This window comes from Coenobita brevimanus, chromosome 6 (assembly GCF_032717465.1).
Source record: "Coenobita brevimanus isolate Jiangsu-jjx chromosome 6, ASM3271746v2, whole genome shotgun sequence".
NCBI classification, from domain to species: domain Eukaryota; kingdom Metazoa; phylum Arthropoda; class Malacostraca; order Decapoda; family Coenobitidae; genus Coenobita; species Coenobita brevimanus.
This window is the reverse complement of record NC_136959.1, coordinates 52,705,690-52,732,930: the sequence shown is the minus strand read 5'-3', so window position 1 is coordinate 52,732,930 and position 27,241 is coordinate 52,705,690. Positions and strand designations below refer to the sequence as shown.

General features: G+C 43.7%; 1 protein-coding gene across 1 annotated transcript; it reads left to right on the top strand.

Moving 5' to 3' along the window:
* The first annotated feature begins 971 nt into the window (after positions 1 to 971).
* Positions 972 to 26,687, top strand: LOC145401217 (uncharacterized). Its single transcript, XM_080273533.1, has 5 exons — positions 972 to 1,093; positions 1,456 to 1,642; positions 2,205 to 2,403; positions 2,815 to 2,924; positions 25,778 to 26,687. The coding sequence occupies exons 1-5, from the start codon at positions 972 to 974 to the stop codon at positions 26,327 to 26,329; spliced, it is 1,170 nt and encodes a 389-aa protein (XP_080129659.1). The 3' UTR covers positions 26,330 to 26,687.
* Positions 26,688 to 27,241: the final 554 nt, after the last annotated feature.

Genomic DNA, 27,241 nt, shown 5'->3' with positions numbered 1-27,241 from the left:
CCAGGATCGAATCTCGGCCAGACCAGTGATTAATTTGTTAAGTTTCAGATGGGGCCTTTACATTGGTTGGCAGCAATGTGGGATGTGAGGTGGGGCTTAGAGGGCCATGGTGTTGAAAGTATGTTAAACCTTACATCCCGGGGGTGAGCTGTCTGTGTGGCTCGCGGGTTCCCCCTAATGGTGGCCTCCAGTGTGCTACGCTACCACGTGTGTTCGAAACTGACCAAATTAATTACCAGGGGAAGAAGAGAGTGATGTAATGGGGTGTATTGAAGCCCGTGTTGCCTGTAGGCAGAGCGGGGATCCTCTCTTTGGCTCAATGGTAACGTGCGCGCCTATCAAGTGCGTGGGCCCAGGATTGAATCTCGGCCAGACCAGTGATTAATTTGTTAAGTTTCAGTTGGGGCCTTTACATGGGAAATTGAAGTCACCCAGTCTAGGGACTTCTGTAGTTGGTGTTGAGAGATTATTCAGTGCAGACCTAATGCCAGTGAGAGTCTTGTCAAATGGATCCACTGTGTTATTTGGAGGACTGTACACTGTGATGACTAGCAGGTCTAGCTCTTTCATATGCACAGTCAGGACCTCAGTTGTTCAATTGGAGAAGGATCCAAGTTTCTGTGTGCATAATACTATGTCATCCCTGATGAAGTTGGCTACTCCCCCATTGGTCCTGTTGTCAGTCAGCCCCTAATATGGTGTAATTTTCAATGGTAATTTCAGCATCTAGGTGGTCTCTAGTTAAATGCATTTCAGTTAAAGCCAGGAACAGTATATTTTCCTGGTGACCTAACTCCTTGAGCATCTCAAACAGATGGCTGGTGACCAGAAACTAAAAGCTACTTATTGTAGATGCAAAACAGAAAAGTGGGATATTGACTTCAAAGAAGGAGCATACACCAACATCCACCATCTACCTCTCTTGTGAGAATGAAGAAAGGCTTACAAAAGAGGTAAGAGAGATAAAGAAGATGCCAAAAAAACATGATGAAGAAATTAGAAGCCTAAGAAAGAAAGTTGCTGATGGTCAGGAGACAGGCAAACTAAAGGGTGAACTCAGGAGTCTGAAGACTGAAGCAGACCCAGAAAAAAGGTCTGATTCCCACCCACCACTGTAACAGGAGGTGAGGCATCATTTTCAAGGTAAGATAGCAGTATCACAGAGAGTACAGTACTGGCTCCAGTCAAAGACAATAATAGCTTTGAAGGCTGTTAAACAGTAGGCAAAAGAAGGGGAAACACCCAGCTCAAGAAACCCCAAAAATGGATTGTCTCGAGAAGATTCAGAGCCCTTGCATTGCTAGAGGATGAATCTGCCACCACCCAGACACCACTAGAGATGGAAGAGAATCTGAATGATAGAGCACAAAATGAAAAAACAGAAAGCCTCAGAGGCAACAGTGAGAGGGGGCAAAGAAAAGTAGCAAGTTAAATATGAACAGATTATATTTGTAGATACCAAGGAAACCCAGAGATTTCTGATTGGCGTTTCACTGGTCTGAGGGCATCGAGTCTCACTTCTGAAAAGTTCCAAAGGGGAAACAGGAAGGCCAGGACCTATCAGGGTGCCAGAACAGTTAAAATTGCTGGAGAAGTAGAGAAAACCTTGGTAAAGGAAAAGGGGACTACTGTAATTGCCCAGGTTAGTGGCAATGATATCATCCTCAGTAACAATGAGGTTGGTGCTACAGAGAAGAGTACTGTACACTGGTTTGCATTTGATTTTTTTTTTTTTTCCTGGGGTCAGGGTTTTCTGTGCTGTTCTTTTATAATTTTTGCATGTTGATTTAAAAAATGTAACTCATTTTGATCAATCAAGGCATGTTTTCATACTATCACAATTACTAACAAATAGATAGTTTGAAAGTAATAGCTATGAAATTAGCTTGTTTATTTTTTTCAAATGAGACTTACAATGACCATAAATGAACAGAGTATATAAAAAATGGTACACAAGTTCAGTTATTGTGGAAGAAAGGACATTCTCAAAGACTTTTGTCTGTGTTCCACACATGGAATTTCTTTTGAGGCATCAGCAGTAGTCTGTGAGCATACAGGGTATTCACATCCCAGTGGCCCTGGTGCCTCTTTTTCATCACTTTATTATCCTGGTAGAAGCAGTCTCCCTGCTTCTTCTTGACATCACCACAGTTATTGGGAAAGTAGTCTAAATGCGAGCTGACAAAATGTATCTTTATGAACAGGCATGCACTAAGAGTCTGGAAGCTCTGCATAAGATCCTTGACAGCACGTTTGTACTCTGGACTTCAGTGGTTGCCCAGGAAGCTCTTGACAGTGGACTTGAATGTGTACGTCTCATTGTCTTCCACACTTTCGTCAGATTGAGCATCTTTAATAGCCTCCCTGATTTGAGGGCCATCAAAAATATCTGCTTGCAGTTTGGTCAGTTCTGGCAAAAAATAAGCAGGGGAATGCTAAATATACAAAAATGCGTACACTCAAATATGATGCAGAGCCACATGAAACTGGCAGCGCACAAGACCTACCTGTGAGAGTTCTGAAGCCTCAGCAATCTTTTTCAAGTATGGACAAATCTTCAGTGACTTCAGGGAAAAGTTGTCACATTCTGTGAAGCATTATAATGGGATACAAGTGGTAATGCATCCACTCTGCAACTCTCAGAGTCAGTACTTAACCCCCAGTCACCACTTTTAATACCTGTGTGGTCATAACTAGCCTGATGCCTCTCTTTAGGATGCCTCCAATTTTTTGTACCATAATGACATTAGTAGAAACATTAAGATTACTTTGGAAACCACTAAAATTAAGCATAGTTACTCTTTTATTCCTCAGCAGTACATGTGAATGGCCTGATTGCAGCCCTAGTAGTGACTGTGATAATCGCATTAGTCTGCTTCATTGTGATTTTTCTACTACTGTATCCACAGTTCAGATGTGTACAGGTATGGTAAATATGTGTTATACTGCTAAACACCTTCATTAATCCCTTTGCTGCCAGTGGGATCAATTAATACATTGTTTACAGAGCCGAGAGCGCAGGTGGCATTGATCAATACGGCACCACCCAAATCTACGTGGTGAATACCTTTAAAATTTCCCATATTTGTTTTCTCATGTGGGACCTTTAGCATGCACCTAGACACTTACAAAGATCATTAAACCACTACCTGTAACATGATATAAAACTTTTGCAACTTAAAATGCATTGATATATTTTTTTAATTATAGGTCTATAGTTCTTCCACAGACATTTATCAAATTTTTTTCAGCATATTGTTAGTGCAGTTAATGCCAAACAGTTTGGAAAAAAAAAAAAAAAAAAATTGCAATCATCTATCTCTATCATCTATCTATTGCCAAATGCCTTAATCCCGTCAGGGGTGGCCACAGACAAATTGCCTCCATGTCACTCTGTCCCCTGCCATTTCACTGCCCTGCTCCCAGCTAACACCTCCCTCTCTCATATACCTCTCCACTCCATCCCTCCATGACATCCTTGGCCTCCCCCTCCCTCTCACCCCCCCTCCACCTCACTCACATACACTCTCCTCATCAGCCCCTCACTCTCCATCCTCTCCACATGGCCAAACCACCTTAATGTGTTTCTCCTAACGCTTCCTATCACATCCACATCCACACCATACTGTTCCTTCACTTCCTCATTTGTCAGCCTGCCTCTCCATGTGACTCCACAGGCTCCTCTCAGATAACTCATTTCCACTGCACTCACTCTTGACTTGTGTCCCTCCAACAAGGTCCAAACTTCACTTCCATATGTTAGAGTTGGTATCACAATACTGTCATGTAATAGCTTTTTCACTACCATGCTCACTTCCCTGTTTCTTATCACTGCTTTCAAGGAACCAGCAACCTTTCTTCCCTGCTGCACCCTTTCAAGATCTTCACCCTCTAAACTTCCATCCTTGCTCAATACACTACCCAAGTACTTAAACGCACTCACATTTTCCATTTCCTCACCATCCAATCTCACTGCACATTCACTGACATCACTTCTTTCGAAGACCATCACTTTACTCTTCCCTACATTCACCTTTAGATTCCGTTTCTTACACACTCTCCCAAACTCATCCACCAAGCCTTGCAGCTCCCCTTCGTTTTCACTTAACAACACAGTATCATCTGCAAACAACAGTACAGGGAGTTTCCAAACACTGCCCTCTCTCTCTAGGGCCACTCCAGCATCCACTACCCTACCTTGTATCTCTTTAATAACCCCATCCATATAAGGATTGAACAACCATGGAGACATGACACATCTTTGTTTCAATCCAACCTTCAAATAGAAAAATTCACTCAGTTCACTATCCACACGCACTGCAGTCTTAGCACCCTCAAACATACTGTTCACGGCCTTCAACAACTTCCCACCTACTCCATATATTCTTAATACTTTCCACAATCCTTTTCTGTCCACTCTGTCACATGCTTTCTCCAAATCCATGAAGGCTGCATACAACTTCTTTCCCTTTTCTTGAAACTTTTCCACTAAAGATCTAAGAATGAATATCTAATCTACACAACCTCTTCCCTTCCTAAAACCTCCCTGTTCTTCTCCAACTAATTCCTCTGTTATTTCCCTAACTCTGTTAATAAGTATCCTACCATATACTTTTCCTATTACACTTAGAAGGCAAATGCCCCTATGATTACCACACTCATCTTTTTCCCCTTTTCCTTTGTACAGGGGAACAATTATACTTGACTTCCAATCCTCCGGAACTCTACCTTCCTCCCAGGCCAATCTGCACATCTTCCACATCCATTCTGTTACCATCTCTCCCCCATGCTTCAGCATTTCACCACACACTCCATCAATTCCTGGGGCTTTCCCGATTTTAACTTTCTTCATTGCTTCCACAACTTCCATGCTACTGATTTCTTCCTCTCTTCTTACATCCCTCCTTCTCCCAGCCATTCCCCAGCCACTTATACTTACATTACTTTCATTCTCTATGTTCAACAGTTCATTAAAGTGTTCTCCCCATCTGCTCACTTTTCTCCCCTCTTCACTAGTAATCTAACATTTTCATCTTTCACTCCCCAACTAACTTCTTTGGCACCATGTCTACCTCTCTTATCCTCTTTCCAGAACATTTTCTTACATTCCCTCTACTTTACACTCAAGTTCCTTCCAAATTCCTCATCCACTCTCTTCTTACTCTCTCATACTAATTTTTTCACCTCTCTTGTCCTCCCTACATTTAACTCTGTCTTCCGTCTCTCAACTTCTTCGACGCCCCTGTTTCTCATCCATTCATTATATGCTTTCCTCTTTTGTGCCACAGCTTCTTTGATGTCTTCAGTCCACCATGTTGTTCCCTGCATCCCTTTTTGTCTTCTCTTCATCCCACACACCACCTCACATGCTGCACATATTTCTTCTGTGAATCTCTTGCACACACCTTCCACATCCCCCATCTACTCCAATCTACTGTATAATTACGCAATTGCTCCTCCAGTTCCCTCTTGTATTCTGCCTTTTTTCCACCCTCTTGTAACTTTTCTACCCTTCTTGTAAGAACTTCTTCCTCATGTCCTTCCCTTCTTCTATTTCTCCAGTTTGTTTGGACTTTGATCCTGACCACCACCAAGTGGTGGTCCGAAAGTCCACTCCCCCAACCTCTATATACTCTTGCATCCATCGCACACCTTCTCATCCTTTCATCCACACACACATAATCAGTCATTGCCTTCTGATCATTCAGTTCACCATCCACCCTTCTCATCACTCACCACATATATCTATGGATCATTTTGTGCCTGAAGAGGATATTGGCTATCACCAACCTCCCTCCCGGCACAAATGTCCACTAAAGCACTGCCATTCTCATCCATCTCTGCAGGCACACCCCACTCATCAACTACTCCATCCACCTTCACATTCCCTACTTTTCCAGTCATATCTCCAGTCAAAGACACTCTCTCATTCCTTTCAAACTTTTCCAAGCACACTTCCACGTTTGTCCAGCACTCTTCTCTCACTCTGCTTGCATGATCTTTCGTTGGCGCATGCATGCAAACAGTCACCCACATTTGTAGTCCAACTTTCACTCTTACCCACACAATCTTTGAGCCAACTGATCCATACTCTCTTTTATTCTCCTTCCATCTGTTATACACAACAATACACACTCCTTCTTTTGCCCTCTCTTTCTCACCTACTCCCACGCATATATCCCATCCATACTCCCATTCTTTCACACTCTCACCTACTCATTTAGTTTCAGTTAATCCACATACGTCCACTTTTGCACCTTCAGGCACCTGTACAATCTCTCCTTTCACCTCTTACATTTTTACCTCTTACATTCCATGGGGGAGGCAGTGGCTCAATTGGTAGAGAGGTGGCCTGCAGTCCTACCGAACTTAGGTTCAAATCCCGGCTGGGGCAGGGAACAGTTTAGGGATTTGAATTTCATACAAAGCAGACTTTACTGATCTACCAGAAGACCTGCCGACATGTCATAAAAATACCCCCGCTAACACCAATACACCTTCCAGTCCTGTATGAGACAGCCATAGCATGTATTCAATATGGACGGTGGGTGTTAGCGCCGAAATGGTGACATTAGAGATGTATGGTGTGTAGGAGGACTGCTGGGCCTTGGGAGCTGGCTGTGAAGCCTATGCCCAAAGCCGAGCACATAAAAAAGAAAAAAAAAGCTATCCGTACCAAGTCCTTTGTTTGGTCCTTAGTCGTCACCTCTTGGTCAGTCCTGGTCTGAGGCTTCTTCTTGTTCGTATTTTTAGTTAATTGTTTTCCAGGGAGGGGCTGAATATCTGCATAACTTTGGTAGAATTTAAAAATAAAAGAAAATAAATCTGTAAAGAAAACATCATCTTCATCATCATCTGATCCTGTGTTGCCACATTAGAAGTGTAGGAGCCCAGGGGTAGGCAAGTTGGTCCTGACATTTAAGATGAGAGTGACCAGCCTCATTCATCCCTGAATGGCATTACATGTGCAACAAACCCCAACCACCCCATGCATATAAACCTGCACAGGCTCAATCCAGTTGGAGCACCTTAATTACTCACTAAACTACCAGACGCCATAATTTGGTTATATGGTTACCACCCAGCATTGTTAATGGTTTCCTGGTATACAGGAAACCATTTGGCTTGTCACTCAGTGAAAACAATGACCATAATATGATCACTATTTTGTACATCTTTTCATTTTTAATGTTCCTTCTATTCTGCAGACCTTTCCACACATTTGAGTAGGTATTAAAAAAAAAAAAAAAAAAAAAAAAAAAAAAAACTGAATACACAAGTCTCTTCTGTTAGTCTTGTGGCCACATGAGTATAAGTAACAAGTTGTAAAAAGGCATTTGTGTCAAAAATGGGATTGTTGTTTATTTTAGTTACCCAGGACTCCAGAAGAAAAAAGTCAAAATAAAGACAAAAATTGATAGCTCAGTATTGACAGAAGGTTATTCAATAATTCTCACATTTGGAATCACATTATTTGAATTTTGCTACTACTGTACCTGGACTTAATGATTTGCTTATGATTTTTAAGTTTTTAAATGGCACAGGCACTGTAGTTTTGCATGGACAATGTGCATCAGGCTTCAGTGGCATCATTATCGCGCTTGCTTGCATCACCACTACCATGTGTATACCTGCACTCTGATGGGCTCTGTGCATGTGTTTACCAGCTCTGAATTCATGCTTCTCCGCTTTGCATGACCATGGTTGTCATGACTCCCATTCCTGCAAAATTGCCTGGATAAATACTGTGCTGGTGCTTGAATTGAAACATAAGTTCTTACTACTACCTGATGATGGCAAGGCCAGTTCAAGGATCATGGAGCATTATGAGCTCTCAGTATTTATTTGAATGTAATACATGGACAGTACTGTTGTGCAGTCAGGCCTCACTGTATGATGGGGTTATATTGAGTAATAACCCATCGCATAGTGATTTATTGTACAAAGAGGTGGTTATGACATGGATTCAATGGGGATAGGGTTTTGGTCGTCAAATCTTTAACATGGACCCAGGAGGTGTACAGACAAGAAGCCAAACTAAGCAGGAGGAGGCATCTTTGGCTGCAATCATAAAGTTTCTACAAGCGCAAAGTGAACATCTACGAGCACAAATTTGAGGGCAGAGAGAACTTAATGAACAACTACAAGCACAAAGTGAAGAACAGAAAGAGCTCAAGAAAGAACTCAGTGAGCAATTACAAGCACAGTGTGAATGACTACAAGCACAAAGTGAAGAACAGAAAGAGTTTAAGAAAGAACTCAGTGAACTACATGCACAAAGTGAACAGCTAGTACCACAAAATGAAGAAGAGAAAGAATTATATGAATGGCTTCAAGAGGCATTACAGGAGCAACAGAAAGAGTTGCAACTGAGAATGCAGGGACAGCTAGAAGCTTTCATGGGGAAAGTGAAGGAAGAACAGCAACAGTTGAAGGAGGAAGTATACACTGAGCTACAGCAGCAGAGGCATGAGGTAAGCAATGACGTGATGGAGTGCTGACAGCATGTAGACGACCAGTTGAAGACAATTAGTGAGAGAATTGAGGCTGTAGAGATATCTTGCACTGCTGAGCCTCAGGTTAGTGTACAGGGAGCACATGAATAAAATGGACAGTGTTTGCTGAATCTTGATGAATCCCAGGCATCTGAAGATAGCAGTACAGGGTTGAATAATCAGAATGTAGGAGTTTCGAGTCCTGAATTTAATCATGATGCCCCAGTTTTTAAGCCCCATCCCAGTGAAATGCATGGGTATAATGGGGGTCCAATTAAAAAGAAGCCTCAGGATTTTGATGGTAAAGAATCTTGGGAATCTTACCGTGTGCAGTTTGAGTTACTTGCTTATCAGAATGGTTGGGATGATAGCAGAGGGCAGTGCAGCTCGCCACTAGTCTCAAGGGTGCCACAATGGAGATTCTTGGCCAGGTGTCAGTGGAGGAGAGGAAGAGTTAACAGTCCCTAGCAGAAATGCTGGAGTGCAGATACAGGACTATGTACCAGACTGACGTTTACAGAGAAAGATTCCATACCAGTGTATGGGCTTGAGGCAGATCCCTACAGCAGCTTGCTCATGGAGAGTATGGCACACAAGGCATAACTTGGAACAGCACCTAATGTGTTGGCTATTCTTTTGAGGGACCAGTTCATTGATGCTGTTGATAGTGCAGAGTTGAAATTGCAAGATTTCAAGAAGCATTAGCCAGGGCTCTGGAATTTGAGTCCTGTGTTAGGCCAGTACATGCAGTTTGCAGGCAGGACATGGTGCAGGGTTCAAGGCAAGAAAAGGGCAGGTACATGAAGCTGAGAAATTCAATGGAAGCTGCTGATACTGTGAAAAGCCAGGACATAGGAAAGAGGACTGCTACAAGTGGAAAAGGGAACAGGAGAAGATCAGAGGAGGTTGTTGGTTCCTGTGGGAAGTCAGGACACAAGAAGGAGGATTGTTACAAATGGGAGAAGGAGCAAGAACACATCAGTGCAAGGAAATCTACGAAGGCAACAAAAGAGTGTTGGACCTGCGGTGAGGTGGGACACGTCAGTCAAAAGAAAAAGGTGGATAAGAAGAAGGCTGTAGAAGACAAGAAAGAAACAGAGACCCAGTAAGGGCTGGTGTTAAGGGGCAACAGCCTGCCGGTTTTTCCCAAGTAGCCCCACCACTGAGAAAATGCAAGAGAACTGCAATTAACAATGTGGGAGTAGACAGAAGGATAGATGGCAAGAGGTGTTCCCTGGCGATTGATTCAGCCTCAGAGCAGACTTTTGTGAGGCCTGATATGTTACATCGTCAATATCTGCCTGAGTCATTAGATTCTAAGCAATTGTGTGGCTTAACTGGGCACCGCACTGAACTGAGGGGGCCCTTGGATGTCCAGACTGAAGTGGCAGGGCAGGAGGCTACGTTTCCAGTCTTTGTGGCGGACGTGGAGGATCCTTGCCTTCTTGGTCCGGACCATCTGATGTCCATGGGATGTAAGCTGGACTTCTGCATCATGAAGCTTAAGGTCCAAGGAAAGTCAGTTCCTGTCACGACAGTGAGACATACCAGTTCTGGTGAGGAGGTGAGGGCGCTGCGCACTACGGTGATATCCCCAAGACCAGAACTACTGCTCCAGTGCAAGGTGAGTGGCTCTTTTGACAGCTGTCTAGGGGTGTGGAGCCTGATGGATGGTGCAGGAGGAACACTAGAGTGATGGTGGGGAGGACTTTGGTACAAACAGGTGCTAGCGAAGTGCCAGTTGTGGTGGCCAGTTTCTCTCATGAGACACAGCAGATTGACGACAAGGGAGAGCTAATGGGACTGTGCCAGGCAGTGGACCCTGAGTGGCATCAGTGGAAGGCCTGTAATGGAAATGTAGTCAAAGAAGATGGGACTCTACCAGACCACTTACAAGACCTGTTTTCAATGAAAGGGAAAGGGAAATGTTCCCCCGAGCTAGACCTTATTAGATCATATAGCCCTGCTAGGTGACAGGAGGGCACTACCCCTTCCGGCATGGCAGCTACTGTGGGTGGCTCGAACTCACGACTCCCCAGTCTCAAGTCCGACGCTCTACTACTGTGCCACCCTGCCCCCTGTTTTCAAGGAGTTGCCAGTGCCTGGATGACCCACAAGTGCTGCAGTTAAGGGAGCTGCTAATGAAGTTTGCTGATGTCCTTTCCACCGGAGACCTAGACCTGGGATGCACAGATCTGGTGAAGCATTGTATCGACACCAGAGATCACCACCCGATTTAACAGCCACTTTGGAGGATGGCACTAGTGCTACATCAAGAAATGGAGAGAGTGATGGAGAATCTTCAAAGTCAGGGAGTTATGGAAAAGTCCAGCAGTCTGTGGGCATCAGTTGTTCTGGTAAGGAAGTAGGATGGCTCAGTAAGGTGTCGTGTGGAGTATCAAGCCCTGAATGAGGTGACATTGAAGGATGCATACCCCTTGCCAAGAATTGATGATATGCTGGATGCTTTGTCAGGTGCCAGGTGATTCTCCACCTTAGACGTGAAAGCAAGATATCACCAGGTCAAGATCACCAAAAAGGACAAGGAGAAAATTGTCTTTTCATTTGGGAGGGGTTTATGGCAGCTTAAAGTGCTGCCATTTGCCCCAGCTACTTTTGATTATTTCATGGATCAGGTACTGGAAGGTCTGCACTGGCAGATAGCTCTCATCTATCTTGGGGATACAATTGTGTTTGGATGGAATTTTGACCAGGAATTGATTGGAAGAAGTTCAGGGAGCTGTTACCTCTCCTGACACTGAGAGGGCTCTCCCTCTGTGCTAAGGGATCTTTGTATGTGGCATGTGTTAGTAGTGTAATGCTGTATGGTAGTGAGACCTGGGCAGTAAAGGAAGAAGATATTTGCAGGCTCATACATACAGAAATGGCATTGATAAGGTGGATGTGCAGTACATCCCTGAGTGTGAGGCCTGGGGAGACTAGGTTTACAAGGGAAGCATTGAGGGTTGAGAGGTAGGATGGGACTGGAGTGCATTGGTGTTTTGATGGGGAGGGGTAGATTGTGATGGTTTGGGCATGTAGTACTCTGTTCACTGGTTGTCTTATTCCTTTAACCACAGTGACAGAGACCAAGGTGCAAACACAGTCAGAGATGGGAGAAAGGAAACCCATCGGACCTAACGGCATTTTATTGAGTTAATTGTAAAATTACAGCAGGTATAGGGGTTTGTCAGCTGCTGTAGTGATGACGGCTGCCAGTGGTGCTGGTGAGATGTTGCTGGAGAAGCTGGTGCTGGTGCTGCTGGTGGGCTAGCTGGACCTGGTGCTGCTGGTGAGCTACCTGGATGAGGTACTATTGAATGAGCCGGACCAGGTGCTGGTAAACTAATGTTGATGCTCACCCTGGTCTGATTTCCCTGGTATGGCTGCAGAGTTACCTGCTCTGCTCTTGTGGGCAAGAATGGCACATCAGCCAGGGGTCCCCTGTGCCATTGTTGCCCAGAGTACACATATGTTGTCTCTGGGGCCACCAAGGGAAGTGGTTGTAGTGGATGCTGGTGGTGGTCACTACAGGCGTGTGGAAAGGATGGGGGATGATAAATGGGTGCAGAAAGTGAGAAATGTTAATGTTAGGGGTATGGTAGCAAGAGGTAGACTGAAAAAGACCTGGGACAAGGTCATTGAGTGTGACTATAGAGATAAGGGACTAAATATGCAAGCTGCCAGAGATCGAGCAACATTGAGAGCTTCCACCAGGTGACCAAGGCCGATGCATGCAAGCGTGTTGGAGCCTTCAAAAACGAAACGAAATGAAATGAACAAAATGAATTGGAGAGGTTGTCGGAGGTATTCAACTGGATCTTAGCAGCACACCTCAAGCTGAACCCGAAGAAGTGTTACTTAATTGTAGGCGAGGGCGGCATCCGTAGTGATCCGGAGAAGATGGAAGCTGTGAAAAACTGGTTGGTTCCAGCTTGTGTGAAGAAGCTACAGATTTTCCTGGGTTTGTGTACCTACTATTGGTGTTTTGTTAAGGACTTTGCAAAGCTAGCTGCACCTCTGCACAAATTGTTAGGAAAGAGACAGAAGTTTATGTGGACTGCAGTGAGTCAGAAGGCCTTTGATGAACTCAAGCATGATTTGGCAAGCTCTCCAGTGTTGCTGTACCCAGATCAGAGTCAGCCATTCATTCTGGACTGTGATGCTAGTGACCATGGCATCGGTGGAGTCAATTCGCAGAAGAAAGATGACAAAGAATATCTATCTATCTCTTTATTGCCAGACGCCTCAATCCTGTTCGGGGTGCCCACAAACAAATCGCCTCCACATCGCCCTGTTCCCCGCCATTTCACTGCCCCGCTCCCAACTCACACCCCCCTCTCTCATATACTTCTCCACCCCATCCCTCCATCTCATCCTCAGCCTCCCCCTCCCTCTTCCCCCCTCCACCTCACTCACATACACTCTCTTCGTCAGTCTTTCACCCTCCATCCTCTCCACATGGCCAAACCACCTCAGTGTATTCCTCCTAACGCTTCCTATCACATCCACACCACAACGCTCCTTTATATCCTCATTTGTCAGCCTGTCTCTCCATGTGACTCCACAGGCTCCTCTTAAATAACTCATTTCCACTGCTCTCACTCTTGACTTGTGTCCTTCCAGCAACGTCCAAGCTTCACTTCCATACGTTAGAGTTGGTATCACAATACTGTCATGTAGTAACTTTTTCACTTCCATGCTCACTTCCCTGTTTCTTATCACTGCTTTCAAGGAACCAGCAACCTTTCTTCCCTGCTGTACCCTTTCAAGCACTTCACCCTCCAAACCTCCATCCTTACTCATCACACTACCCAAGTACTTAAACGTACTCACATTTTCCATTTCCTCACCATCCAACCTCGCTGTACATTCACTGACTTCATCTCTCTCAAAGACCGTCACTTTACTCTTCCCTACATTCACCTTTACATTCCATTTCTTACACACTCTCCCAAACTCATCCACCAAGCCTTGCAGCTCTCCTTCGTCTTCACTCAACAACACAGTATCATCTGCAAACAACAGTACAGGGAGTTTCCAAACACTAAACTCTGTCTCACCAGGGCCACTCCAACATTCACTGCCCTACCTTGTACCTCTTTTATTACCCCATCCATGTACAGATTGAACAACCATGGAGACATGACACATCCCTGTTTCAACCCAACCTTCAAAGAGAAAAATTCACTCAGTTCACCATCCACACACACTGCAGCCTTAGCACCATCATACATACTCTTCACAGCATTCAACAACTTCCCATCTACTCCATATATTCTTAATACTTTCCACAATCCTTGTCTATCCACCTTGTCATATGCTTTCTCTAAATCCATGAAAGCCGCATACAACTTCTTTCCCTTCTCTAGAAACTTTTCCACTAAAGATCTAAGAATGAATATCTGATCTACACAACCTCTTCCCTTCCTAAAGCCTCCCTGTTCTTCTCCAACTAATTCCTCTGTTCTTTCTCTAGCTCTGTCAATAAGTATCCTACCATACACTTTTCCCATTATACTAAGAAGACAGATGCCCCTATGATTACCACACACTTCTTTTTCTCCTTTTCCTTTGTACGAAGGAATAATTATACCTGACTTCCAATCCTCCGGGACTCTACCTTCCTCGCAGGCCAATCTGCACATCTTCCACAATCATTCTACTACTATCTCTCCCCCATACTTCAGCATTTCACCACACACTCCATCAATTCCTGGGGCTTTCCCCAATTTAACTTTCATCATTGCTTCCACAACTTCTATCCTACTGATTTCTTCCTGTCTTCTCACCTCCCTCCTCCTCCCAGCCATTCCCCAGCCACTTATACTTGCGTTACTTCCATCCTCTATGTTCAACAATTCCTTAAAGTGTTCTCTCCATCTGCTCACTTTTTCTCCCTTGTCCACCAGTAATCTACCATTTTTATCTTTCACTCCCCTGCTAACTTCACATCCACCCTGTCTTACTCTCTTCACCTCTTTCCAGAACATTTTCTTACAGTCCTTCCACTTTACACTCAAGTTCCTTCCAAATTCCTCATCCGCTCTCTTCTTACTCTGTCTTACTAATCTTTTCACTTCTCTCTTTCTTTCTACATATAACTCTCTCTTCCACCTCTCAACTTCTTCCACGCCCCTATTTCTCATCCATTCATTGTATGCTTTCTTCTTTTGTGCCACAGCCTGTCTCACCTCTTTATTCCACCATGCTGTTCCTTGCACACCCCTCCGTCATCTCTTCATCCCACACACCACATCACATGCTGCACATATTTCTTTTGTAAATATCATGCACACACCTTCCACGTCCCCCATCTGCTCCAATTCATATTTGCCCAATCGTTCCTCCACTTCTCTCTTATATTCTGCCTTTTTCTCATCCTCTTGTAACCTTTCCACTCTCCTTACAAATACTCCTTCTTTCCGTCCTTCCCTTCTTCTATTTCTCCATCCTAATTGGACTTTGATTCTTGGCACCACCAAGTAGTGGTCAGAAAGTCCACTCCCCCAGCCTCTATAAGCTCTTGCATCCATTACACATTTTTGCATCCTTTCATCCACACACACATAATCAATCATTGTCTTCTTTTCATTCAGTTCACCACCCACCCTTCTTATCACTCGCCATGTATACCTGTGGATCATTTTGTGCCTGAAGAGGGTATTGGCTATCACCAACCCCCTCCCAGCACAAATGTCCACTAACACACTGCCATTCTCATCTGTCTCAGCAGGCACACCCCACTGAACAACTATTCCATCCACCTTCACATCCCCTACTTTACCATTCATATCACCAATCAAAAACACTCTCTCATTCCTTCCAGACTTTTCCATGCACACTTCCACATTTGTCCATAACTCGTCTCTCACTCTGCTTGCACGATCTTGGGTTGGTGCATACACACACACACAATCGCCCACATTTGTATTCCAACTTTCAATCTTACCCACACAATCCTTGACCCAAGTGATCCATACTCTCTTATGCTCGTCTTCCATCTTTTACTCACAACTATACATACTCCTTCTTTTGCCCTCTCATTCTCACCTACTCCTGCACCTATACCCCATCCATACTCCCATTCTCTCACACTCTCACCTCTCCATTTCGTTTCAGTTATTCTGCATACATCAACTTTCGCACCCTCAAGGACCTGGACAATCTCTCTCTCTTTCACCTCATCATTCGCTCCCCTTACATTCCAAGTTCCAATTACCATGTCCTTTGTCCGTTCCTTGGTCGTCATCTTTCAGTCAGTCCTTGTCCGAGGCTTATTGTTTGTCTTTCCAGTTAGTTGTTTTCCAGGGAGGGGCACTAACCCTCCGCCAACCTTTTTAGCCGCTTTTTACGACAAGCAGGGATACTGAGGGAGTATTCTTGAAAAACCCCCCTACCCCCTTTTTTTTTTTTTTTTTTTTTATGCGAGGAAGAAGGAATCAAAGGCCATGAGCCCGCAGTAACAGTTCCCTCCAAGAGAAAAACAAAATACAATAGAGAGCCAAATTCAAGATCCGATCATTTTGAGATGCCTGGACACACTGCGTTTGAAAGACTGGAGATCATAGGCAGCAGGAAATACAGATAGAGGGAGACAGTTCCAGAGCTGACCTGTTGCATAAATGAAAGACTGGGAGTAACGGTTAACTCTTGCATTAGAGAGTTGGACAGAAAAGGGATGAGAGTTTGCTGCCAGACGGGTGCTACGCGCACGTCGTAGAGGTGGAGGAATGCAAGCATACAGTTCAGAGGAGCAGTGACCATTAAAGTAGCGATAGAAAAGAGATAAAGATGCAACAGTGCGGCGAAGAGACAGAGGTTGAAGGGAGTCAGTAAGAGGAGGAGAGTTAATGAGACGAAAAGCCTTTGACTCCACCCTATTGAGAAGAGCTGTGTGTGGGGAGCCTCCCCACACATGAGAGTTGTACTCCACACAGGGGCGGATAAAACCCCTGTATAGAGACAACAATTGTGCAGGGGTAAAGAAAGAGCGGAGTCGGCTTAGCACACCCAATCTTTTGGAAGCAGATTTTACAAGAGATGTAATATGATCTTTCCAAGATAAGTCCCGAGTAAATGAAACCCCAAGCATGTTCAAGGATGATGCAGGATTAAGCTGAATATTATTAAACATTAATGGGTATACCTGTGGAAGATTTTGTAGGGTTGATAGGTGTAAGAACTGAGTCTTAGATGCATTAAAGACAACCATATTATTTTTACCCCAGTCAGAGATACGAGCCAAGTCAGACATTAGGTGTGCCATAGCCTCATCCCTTGTTTCTTGAAGTAACTGTTGAGATGGACGTTGCGGGAACCGAATGGAAAGGTGAAGGGTGGAGTCATCAGCATATGAGTGGATAGGGTTAGATGTACAGCTTAGAAGATCATTAATGAATAAAAGGAAGAGAGTTGGTGACAGGACAGAGCCCTGAGGAACACCACTGTTGATAGATCTAGAAGAAGAACGATGGCCGTCTACAACAGTGGCTATGGAACGACCAGAAAGGAAGCTAGCGATGAAGGCACAGATAGAAGGATAGAAACCGTAGGAGGGCAGTTTGGAAATTAAAGATTTATGCCAGACTCGATCGAAAGCCTTTGAGATGTCAAGTGCAATGGCAAAGCTTTCGCCGAAGTCCCGAAAGGAGGATGACCAGGAGTCTGAAAGGTAGGTGAGAAGATCGCCAGTGGAGCGTCCCTGACGGAACCCATACTGACGATCGGAAAGAAGGTTGTGATAGGAAAGAGGCCTTAAAATTTTTCTATTAAGAATTGACTCGAAAACTTTTGAAATACAGGACGTTAAAGCAATTGGATGATAGTTGGAGGGTTGGGAGTGGTCACCCTTCTTTGGGACTGGCTGAATGAGAGCAAACTTCCAGCAAGAAGGAAAGGTACAAGTTGACAGACAAAGGCGAAAGAGTTTGCCTAGGCAGGGTGTAAGCACAGAAGCACAGTTCTTGAGAACAACAGGAGGGACCCCATCAGGCCCATATGCCTTGTTAGTACTGAGGCCAGTGATGGCAGAAAATACATCAACTGAAGAAATTTTAATGTCAGCCATGAGGAAGTCAGAGGGGAGAAGTGATGGAGGAACAGCACCGGAATCATCTAAGGTGGAATTGGAAGAGAAAGTCTGTGCGAAGAGATCTGCTTTATCAGTAGAAGAAATAGCTACAGAACCATCAGAGTAGAAAAGAGGAGGGAAGGATGATGAGGTAAAGTTGTTAGAAAGATTTTTGGCAAGGTGCCAGAAGGAGCGGGAAGAATTCGAGTTGGAGAGTTGAGAGCATTTAGTATGGATGAAATTATTTTTAGTAGAGCGAAGAACAGACTTAGCACGATTCCGTGCAGAAACGTAAAGATGATGTGATTCAGGGGTGGGTTGGCTCTGGTACCTTTTGTAGGCCCTCTCCTTGTTGCGGACAGCATTAGAACAAGCGTGATTAAACCAAGGCTCTCTTGCGTTAGTCAAAGGGCGGAACTACTGTGTGACCCATAAGGAGTCCCTGGCAGTGATGAAGAGCCTTGACTTTTTCCATCCCTACTTGTATGGGTCCTACTTCATCATCAGGATGGACCATACAGCACTTAAGTGGCTGAAGACATTAAAGAATCTGGAAGGACAACTGGCACGCTGGGACGGGAAGCTGAACCAGCACACCTGTGAGGTGCAGCACCAGGTGGGTGCATGGCAATGTTGCGAGCCTGAGTCGTTGTCTTGTGACCCAGATTGCAAGCAGTTTACTGGGAAAGAAGAGCAAAGCAAGAAATGCACCCATACTGCAGTGACAGGGCCAGTGTCAGCTGAAGAAGACCTGAAAAGAATGCAGATGGTGGATACAGATTTGCAGCCAGTGCTAGAGTGGCTGCAGTGAAATACAGTGCAACCATCTTGGGAAGAGGATTCTGGGCTCAGCCTGGAACCTTCTTTGTTTGAACAATGGACCATTGGAGCGTCAGTGGGAGATATCCGATGGCCTCAGCAAGTATTGGCAACTGGTGGTTCCTAAGAAAATGAAGTCTGAGGTCTTAGAAGGGTCTCATAACTGGATCACTAAAGGGCATCTGGGAGTGAAGAAAACTCTGAGTTGGCTGCATCAGAGATTCTACTGGACTGGCATGCGTTAGGATGTCAAAGAGTGATGTTGGGCCTGTGATGTAAGCTGTGCAAAGAAGGGACCCAAGAAACATGGTTGCACCCCTCTTTAGCTGTACCAAGTGGGTGCACCAATGGAAAGAGTCACGATGAACCTTGCTGGACCTCTGCCACTCACTGTAAGAGGAAACTGGTAAATATGTGTTGCCATGGACTACTTCACAAAGTGGCAAGAAGCCTATGCCATCCCCAATCAGGAAGCTGCAACTGTTGCTCAGGTATTGGTTGACCAGTTTTTCTGTCATTTTGGGATGTCACAAGAGTTACTTTCAGACCTGGGTAGAAACTTTGAGTCTGCTGCGTTCTGTGAGTGCTGCAAGTTGCTGGGGATCAAGAAGACCAGGATGACCCCACAAAGGCCACAATCAGATGAGATGGTGGAGAAGTTCAGTTGGACCCTTGGACAAGAACTGGCCATCTGTGAGGAGGGATAGATGGAATGGGACCAGAAATTACCTGCGTTGCTGATGGCATATCGTTCTGTATCCCACGAGTCTCTCAGCTGCACCCCTGCAAAACTGATGTTGGGCCACAAGTTACAATTGCCAGTTGATCTCTTAATGGAAAGGCCACCTGATGAAGAGCTGCCTACAGACACCTCCAGCTATGTGAAGTATCTTTAGGAAAGACTGGCTGAGGTACATCAAGTTCAAGAAGCTTTGAAGTTTTCAGACGAAGTGATGAAGCGCAAGTAGCCTGTGATGCCAAGGCAAGTGAGATGAGCTTCAAGGATGGTGACAGTGTTTGGCTTTACAATCCTCAGTGGAAGAAGGGACAGTCACCAAAACTGCAGAGCCTGTGGGATGGGCCGTACACTGATAGACCACCTGTCAGACGTAACATACCTGATTCGGGAAGGAAGGAGGTCTCACCCGAAGATGGTACAGTAAATCGTCCGTGGCAGCACCATGGGCCAGGACAGTACAGCGGGATGTCCCCAAGGAATTATGCACACTTTTAGCTGATGATGTTGAGGAGCACGAAGGAGCTGAAGCACAAGAGGATGGTGGCAGTTTCCCAAGGGAAGAAGCGAATCAGGAAGAGGACTGAGTCATTCCAGGAGCAATGGACTGTCTGGAGGAGCAGGGACATTGTTGGAAGCAGCACAGAAGACCTGATAAGTGGAAGGACTATTTTGTGTATAATTAAAAGTTTAGTTTGGAGTATGGATTTCACAGTATTTGTATATATTGTGCTGTTTTTTTGGAACAACAAATGGACTAGGGAGGGGGTAATGTTGAGAAGCGGAATTTTCCTCTTAGGTAGTGGTGAAGTATTTCCGACAAATCTTGCATTTTCTGTTATAAGTCTGAGTTGCAAGTTAGCCTGCTGTTGTGAACAGAGGTATTTTGTAAAATTATGCAATAATTTTTATTCTATTTTTCTTTGTAATATTTTATTTATGTGATTGTTGAATTATGTAATTTGATTTCAGTTTGTATGCTAAAGAGTTTGGAGTGATACATAATGTGGGAAGGCACTGGAATTTTGTGATTGTCTATGAGGAACTGTTGTTGTTAGGAGCAGATACCAGAATGTCCTAGAATGCAGGGAATGTTATAAAAGGATGGGGGAGAGACTAGAGGAGTTTTTTTCAGTTCAGTTCAATTCAGTTTGACTTGTGGCCTTGTGAACTTAGTGTAGCTACGGTACTTGTCAAATCTGTGAAGTGGGTTAGCAAGCATACAGTGTAATTACTTGGTAAATAAAGACAGAGAAGGTGCGAAGCTTGTGTTATTATGCCAGAGCTGATCTTGTGTACTGTACATTGAAAGGCAGACCCTACAACATCACTGGGTGATGTCCATCCTATACTGTACTACTGCTGTTAGAGTCTGTGACAATGTGGGACAGTTCCTACATCCCTGTGGGAAGTTTTATTATTCATGTCAATATTATTATTATTCTGACTAATTTTAAAACTGTGATGCGCCAAAGGCTATTTGGGCTAGAGCCTTCAAATTTGGTTATCTTAGCCATATAGCTATCGACATCTTTTGGCCAAATATGGTGGCAATTTGTCAACCAGATCTCTAAATATTATCTGGAACACAGAAAAGTGAGTCAGCCATGCTATCTCAAGAATAACTTAGAATGGATAATGAAATATTACTACAATATAGCCTTAAGGCAGATGCACTGCAGGAAGGAGTATGGTTCTAATCAGTTTATTCTCTGAGATTGCCTGGGGTAAAAAATTCAGATTTTTCCATATATTTTGGATCCCACCTAATTTTCCATGAAGGATTAAAGCTGAAGCCACCAAACTTGGTGGACTTAATGAATGTGATGACCCAAAGCCCCTTTATAGCTCAGCTTGTAGTAGGGAAGTACTGTGGGAAGTTTTTATCAAAATTATTGTTCTTGAATTTATGGTGTTTTAGTTATTAATATTATTACAGTATTGTTGTTATTGTTTTTGTTGTTATTGATGTTATTTTTATAATAATAATAATAATAATAATAATAATAATAATTATTATTATTTATGGTAGGTGGGGGTGCTTACAATCCACTCACTTGATGTAGTGCTGCTCTTGAGTGTCTGTCCTTTCCTCTCCTCCATCCTTGTTTTCTTCAATCCTCTTCTGTCTTTCTTTCCTTCAGTCATTCCTCTTCCTTCTGCCTGAGGGTGACTCTACACTGAGTGACAAGCCAAATGGCTTCCTGTACACCAGGAAACCATTTATTATGCTGGGTGGTAACCATATACCCAAATTTTGGCACCTGGTGGTTTAGTGGGTAATTATTGCGCTCCAGTCAGATTCAGCCGGTGAAGGTTTGTATCTAAGGGATGGTTGGGGTTTATTGCTCATGTAATGCCACTCAGGATGAGTGAGGCCGGTCACTCTCATCCTAAATGTCAGGACCAACTGCCTAGCCCCAGGCTCCTACGCTCCTCATGGTGTTACCTAGGAGTGTATGATGGATGGATGGATTATTATTATTATTATTATTATTATTATTATTATTATTATTGTGTGCGTGTATGCACCAACACAAGATCGTGCGATCAGAGTGAGAGAAGAGTTCTGGACAAATGTGGAAGTGTGCATGGAAAAGTTTGGAAGGAATGAGAGAGTGTTCTTGATTGGTGATATGAATGGTAAAGTAGGGAATGTGAAGGTGGATGGAATAGTTGGTGAGTGGGGTGTGCTTGCTGAGATAGATGAGAATGACAGTGTGTTAGTGGACATTTGTGCCGGTAGGGGGTTGGTGATAGCCAATACCCTCTTCAGGCACAAAATGATCCACAGGTATACATGGCAAGTGATGAGAAGGGTGGGTGGTGAACTGAATGAAAGGAAGGCAATGATTGATTATGTGTGTGTGGATGAAAGGATGCGAAGATGTGTAGTGGATGCAAGAGCTTATAGAGGTTGGAGGAATGGACTTTCTGACCACAATTTGGTGGTGGCCAGAATCACGATCCAAGTAAGTTGGAGAAATAGAAGAAGGGAAGGATGGGAGGAAGGAGAAATTGCAAGGAGAGTGGAAAGGTTACAAGAGAATGAGAAAAAGGCAGAATATAAGAGAGAAGTGGAGGAACGATTAGGTAAATATAGATTGGAGCAGATGGGGGACGTGGAAGGTGTGTGCAGGATATGCACAGAAGAAATATGTGCAGCATGTGATGTGGTGTGTGGGGTGAAGAGAAGACGGAAGGGGGTGCAAGGAATTGTGTGGTGGAATGAAGAGGTGTGACAGGCTATGGCACAAAAGAAGAAAGTATACAATGAATGGGTGAGAAATAGGGGCGTGGAAGAAGTTGAGAGGCGGAAGAGAGAGTTATATGTAGAGAGGAAGAGAGAAGTGAAAAGATTAGTAAGAGAGAGTAAGAAGAGAGTGGATGAGGAATTTGGAAAGAATTTGAGTGTACAGTGGAGGGACTGTAAGAAAATGTTCTGGAAAGAGGTGAAGAGAATAAGACAGGGTGGATGTGAAGTTAGCAGGGGAGTGAAAGATAAAAATGGTAAATTACTAGTGGAGAAGGGAGAAAAAGTGAGCAGATGGAGAGAACACTTTAAGGAATTGTTGAACATAGAGGATGGAAGTAATGCGAGTATAAGTGGCTGGGGAATGGCTGGGAGAAGGAGGGAGGTGAGAAGACAGGAGGAAATCAGTAGGATAGTTGTTGAAGCAATGAAGAAAGTCAAATTGGGGAAAGCCCCTGGAATTGAATGGAGTGTGTGGTGAAATGCTGAAGCATGGGGGAGAGATAGTAGTAGAATGATTGTGGAAGATGTGCAGATTGGCCTGGGAGGAAGGTAGAGTCCCGGAGGATTGGAAGTCAGGTATAATTATTCCTTTGTACAAAGGAAAAGAGGAAAAAGAAGTGTGTGGTAATCATAGGGGCATTTGTTTTCTTAGTGTAATAGGAAAAGCGTATGGTAGGATACTTATTGACAGAGTTAGGGAAGAAACAGAGGAATTAGTTGGAGAAGAACAGGGAGGCTTTAGGAAGGGAAGAGGTTGTGTAGATCAGATATTCATTTTTAGATCTTTAGTGGAAAAGTTTCTAGAGAAGGGAAAGAAGTAGTACGTGGCTTTCATGGATTTGGAGAAAGCATATGACAGGGTGGATAGACAAGGATTGTGGAAAGTATTAAGAGTGTATGGAGTAGGTTGGAAGTTGTTGAATGCTGTGAAGAGAATGTACGATGGTGCTAAGGCTGCAGTGCGTGTGGATGGTGAACTGAATGAATTTTTCTCTTTGAAGGTTGGGTTGAAACAGGGATGTGTCATGTCACCATGGTTGTTCAATCTGTACATGGATGGGGTAATAAAAGAGGTACAAGGTAGGGCAGTGGATGTTGGAGTGGCCCTGGTGAGAGAGGATTGTGTTTGGAAACTCCCTGTACTGTTGTTTGCAGATGATACTGTGTTGTTGATTGAAGATGAAGGGGAGCTGCAAGGCTTGGTGGATGAGTTTGGGAGAGTGTGTTAGAAATGGACTCTAAAGGTGAATGTAGGGAAGAGTTAAGTGATGGTCTTTGAGAGAGGTAAAGTCAGTGAATGGACAGTGAGGTTGGATGGTAAGGAAATGGAAAATGTGAGTACGTTCAAGTACTTGGGTAGTGCGATGAGTAAGGATGGAAGTTTGGAGGGTGAAGTACTTGAAAGGGTACAGCAGGGAAGAAAGATTGCTGGTTGCTTGAAAGCAGTGATAAGAAACAGGGAAGTGAGCATGGAAGTGAAAAAGTTACTACATGATAGTATTATGATACCAACTCTAATGTATGGAAGTGAAGCTTGGACGTTGTTGGAAGGACACAAGTCAGGAGTGAGAGCAGTGGAAATGAGTTATTTAAGAGGAGCCTGTAGAGTCACATGGAGAGACATTCTGACAAATGAGGATATAAAGGAGCGTTGTGGTGTGGATGTGGATGTGATTGGAAACGTTAAGAGGAACACACTGAGGTGGTTTGGCCATGGGGAGAGGATGAAGGGTGAGAGACTGACGAGGAGAGTGTATGTGAGTGAGGTGGAGGGGGGGGAGAGGGATGGGTAGCCCGAGGATGAGATGGAGGGATGGAGTGGAGATGTAAATGAGAGAGGGGGATGTGAGTTGGGAGCAGGGCAATGAAATGGCTGGGGACAGGGCGACGTGGAGGTAATTTGTTTGTGGCCACCCCGTACGGGATTGAGGCGTCTGGCAATAGATAGATAGATTGATTATTATTATTATCATTGAGAGACATGGAGTCACTGGATGTACAGTGAGGTTGGGTGAGGAGGAAATGGAAAACGTGAGTGGATTTAAGTGCTTAGGTAGTGTGATGGGTAAGGATGGAAGTTTGGTGGGTGAAGTGCTTGAAAGGGTACAACAAGGAAGAAAGGTTGCTGGTTCTTTGAAAGCAGTAATAAGGAACAGGGAAGTGAGCTTGGAAGTAAAAAAGTCACTGCATGACAGTATTGTGATACCAAGTCTAACATGGAAGTGAAGCTTGGACCTTATTGGGAGGACATAAGTCAAGAGTGAGAGCAGTGGAAATGAGTTACCTGAGAGGAGCATGTGGAGTTACATGGAGAGACAGCCTGACAAATGAGGAACTGACGGAGCATTGTGGTGTGGATGTGGATGTGATAGAAAGCATTAGGAGAAACACATTGAGGTGGTTTGGCCATGTGGAGAGGATGGAGAGTGAGAGACAAATGAGTAGAGTGTATGTGAGTGAGATGGAGTGGGGGGAAGAGGGTAGAGGAGGCTGAGGATGAGATGGAGGGATAGAGTGGAGATGTATATGAGAGAGGGGTGTGAGCTGGGAGCAGGGCAGCGAAATGACGGGAGACCAGGTGACATGGAGGCGATTTGTTTGTGTCCACCTCTTTCAGGATTAAGGTGTGTGGCAGTAGATAGATTATTATTATTACCTCTACCAACAAAGTTGGAGACGGTTATGTATTCAGCTATGTTTGTCTGTTTGTGTTTGTTCACATGATATCTCCAAAAGTTCTCAATGAATTTCAGTGAAAGAAATGACGGTAGACCACGTGACATGGAGGCAGTTTGTTTGTGTCCACCTCTTTCAGGATTAAGGTGTCTGGCAGTAGATAGATAGATTATTATTATTACCTCTACCAACAAAGTTGGAGATGGTTATGTATTCAGCTATGATTGTCTGTTTGTTCACATGATATCTTCAAAAGTTCTCAAAGAATTTCAGTGAAATTTTGTGCAAGGATGGGCCATAGGCCAAGAAGGAATTGATAAAATTGGGGGCAGATCTGGATATGGGTCCAGAGTATTCTGCACAATATCTCCAAAAGTTCTGAGTGAAATTCATTGAAATTTTGTGGAAGGGTGGGCCATGGGCCAAGAAAGATTTGATTAAACTTTAGGGTAATATCTCCAAATGTTCTCAGTGAATTTCAATGAAATTTTGTGGAAGAGTGGGCCAAGGGTCAAGGAATGATTGATTAAATTTGGGGACAGATCCGGATCCTATGTAGTCCACACAATATCTCCATATATCCGGATCCAGATCCTTATTAATGGCATTGCAATGGCATTGGCGAAGGTATGCACTGTCTCAGTGCTTTGTAGTTATTAGTATCATTATTACAGTGTCATTATAATTATTATTATTATTATTTATTACTTCATTCTTTTCAGTTGTGTCGATGCCTGAATTTGGCACCAGAAACTGGTAGAAAACAAGGAGATGGAGTGGTCAGAAAAGAAGCTGACAGACCAGCAAACAGCAGACCAGTGACTCCACCTCGACCAGTTCATCAGACTCCTGCAACAAGAGGACAGGAAGGAGCTGACACGAACATCTTGGATTGTCCAACCTACACAACTCCTTACAGTCCAGTGACACATGCACACGAAGCAATCCGTGACTCTCACGATGATGAAGAGGATCCCATGTATGTAAAACCCAATGAGGTGAAGCCCATTGAGGTAATACTTCTGGAGAAACAACTCGCTGGGAAAGTTGACTTCACTAATTCCTCATACAAGCCTGCAAAATCAGTTACCAGTGCTCCTACTTCCATGTGTTATACTCACTCTTCTCACCCTGCTGCTTCCTGTAACACCTCTGCTGGACGTGACTTCCAGGGTTATTCACAGCAAAGCGATTCTGAGCCGGAGTACGCAAATATACGCCCAGTGTGTATTAGTAAAGATGATGACTTGTATCTTGCTGTCAGCCCTTATTAGGCAGTCTTACCTTAATAATTTTATTATCCCCTTCAGTATGATGATATATTTAGTATCTTAGTATTCTTGTTATCTTAAGGTGTTTCTGTTTATCTTAGTAAACATTTTTTTACCTGGAATGGTCTGACAGAGTTTCATTTTTACCCATGTGCTACAAGAGGACTCACTTTAACCTAATAAAATCATCTGAAGATAGCATGAACATTTTGAAAAATGCATAATCATACTAAAGGGGTTAACTGGATATAGAAAACTGACCTGACAACAGTTTGCTGTATTATCAGCATAATCATACAGTGTACTGCAAATTGTTAATCTTGCCATATATGCCAGTAAAAAAAAAGTCCCCCTAACAAAATTCTCAGATAATTTTCTTGTTACAATAGTTCCCTACTAACGACAAATGAGTATTTGCAAGGAAAAAATATTTGCTGTTATGTGTTATACTGTATGCAGTACATTATATACATGTACCCATGTGCAGTTTTATATTACTGTATATAATACCTGTTTCCATTGCAATATTCTATACAGTATTTTTAATTTGAAGTCAAGGTAGATTCACACTGGACTAAAACAGCTAACATGTCGGATATTTTTGCAAGCTATTTTGAATATATTTACCTGAATGCTGGCAGAAGAGAAATCATCATTATTTAAGGAAACAGAACGGGTGGCGACACTGATAATGTCCTGACTCTGAAGACTGGTGAGTGACACCTTCATCAAGCTAGTTCTGTCCAAAACTTGAGTGTACTGTATACTCCAGTTAAAAACCAAATTATAAAGAACATATTAATCAGGTCGTCAAAAGTTGCAAGCTGCACATCAGAAATCCATATTCAGTGAGACAGTTTCTAAATAGACATTGTCTCTAAACAGTGGCTCATGCAATGGTCTCATCTTATGGTA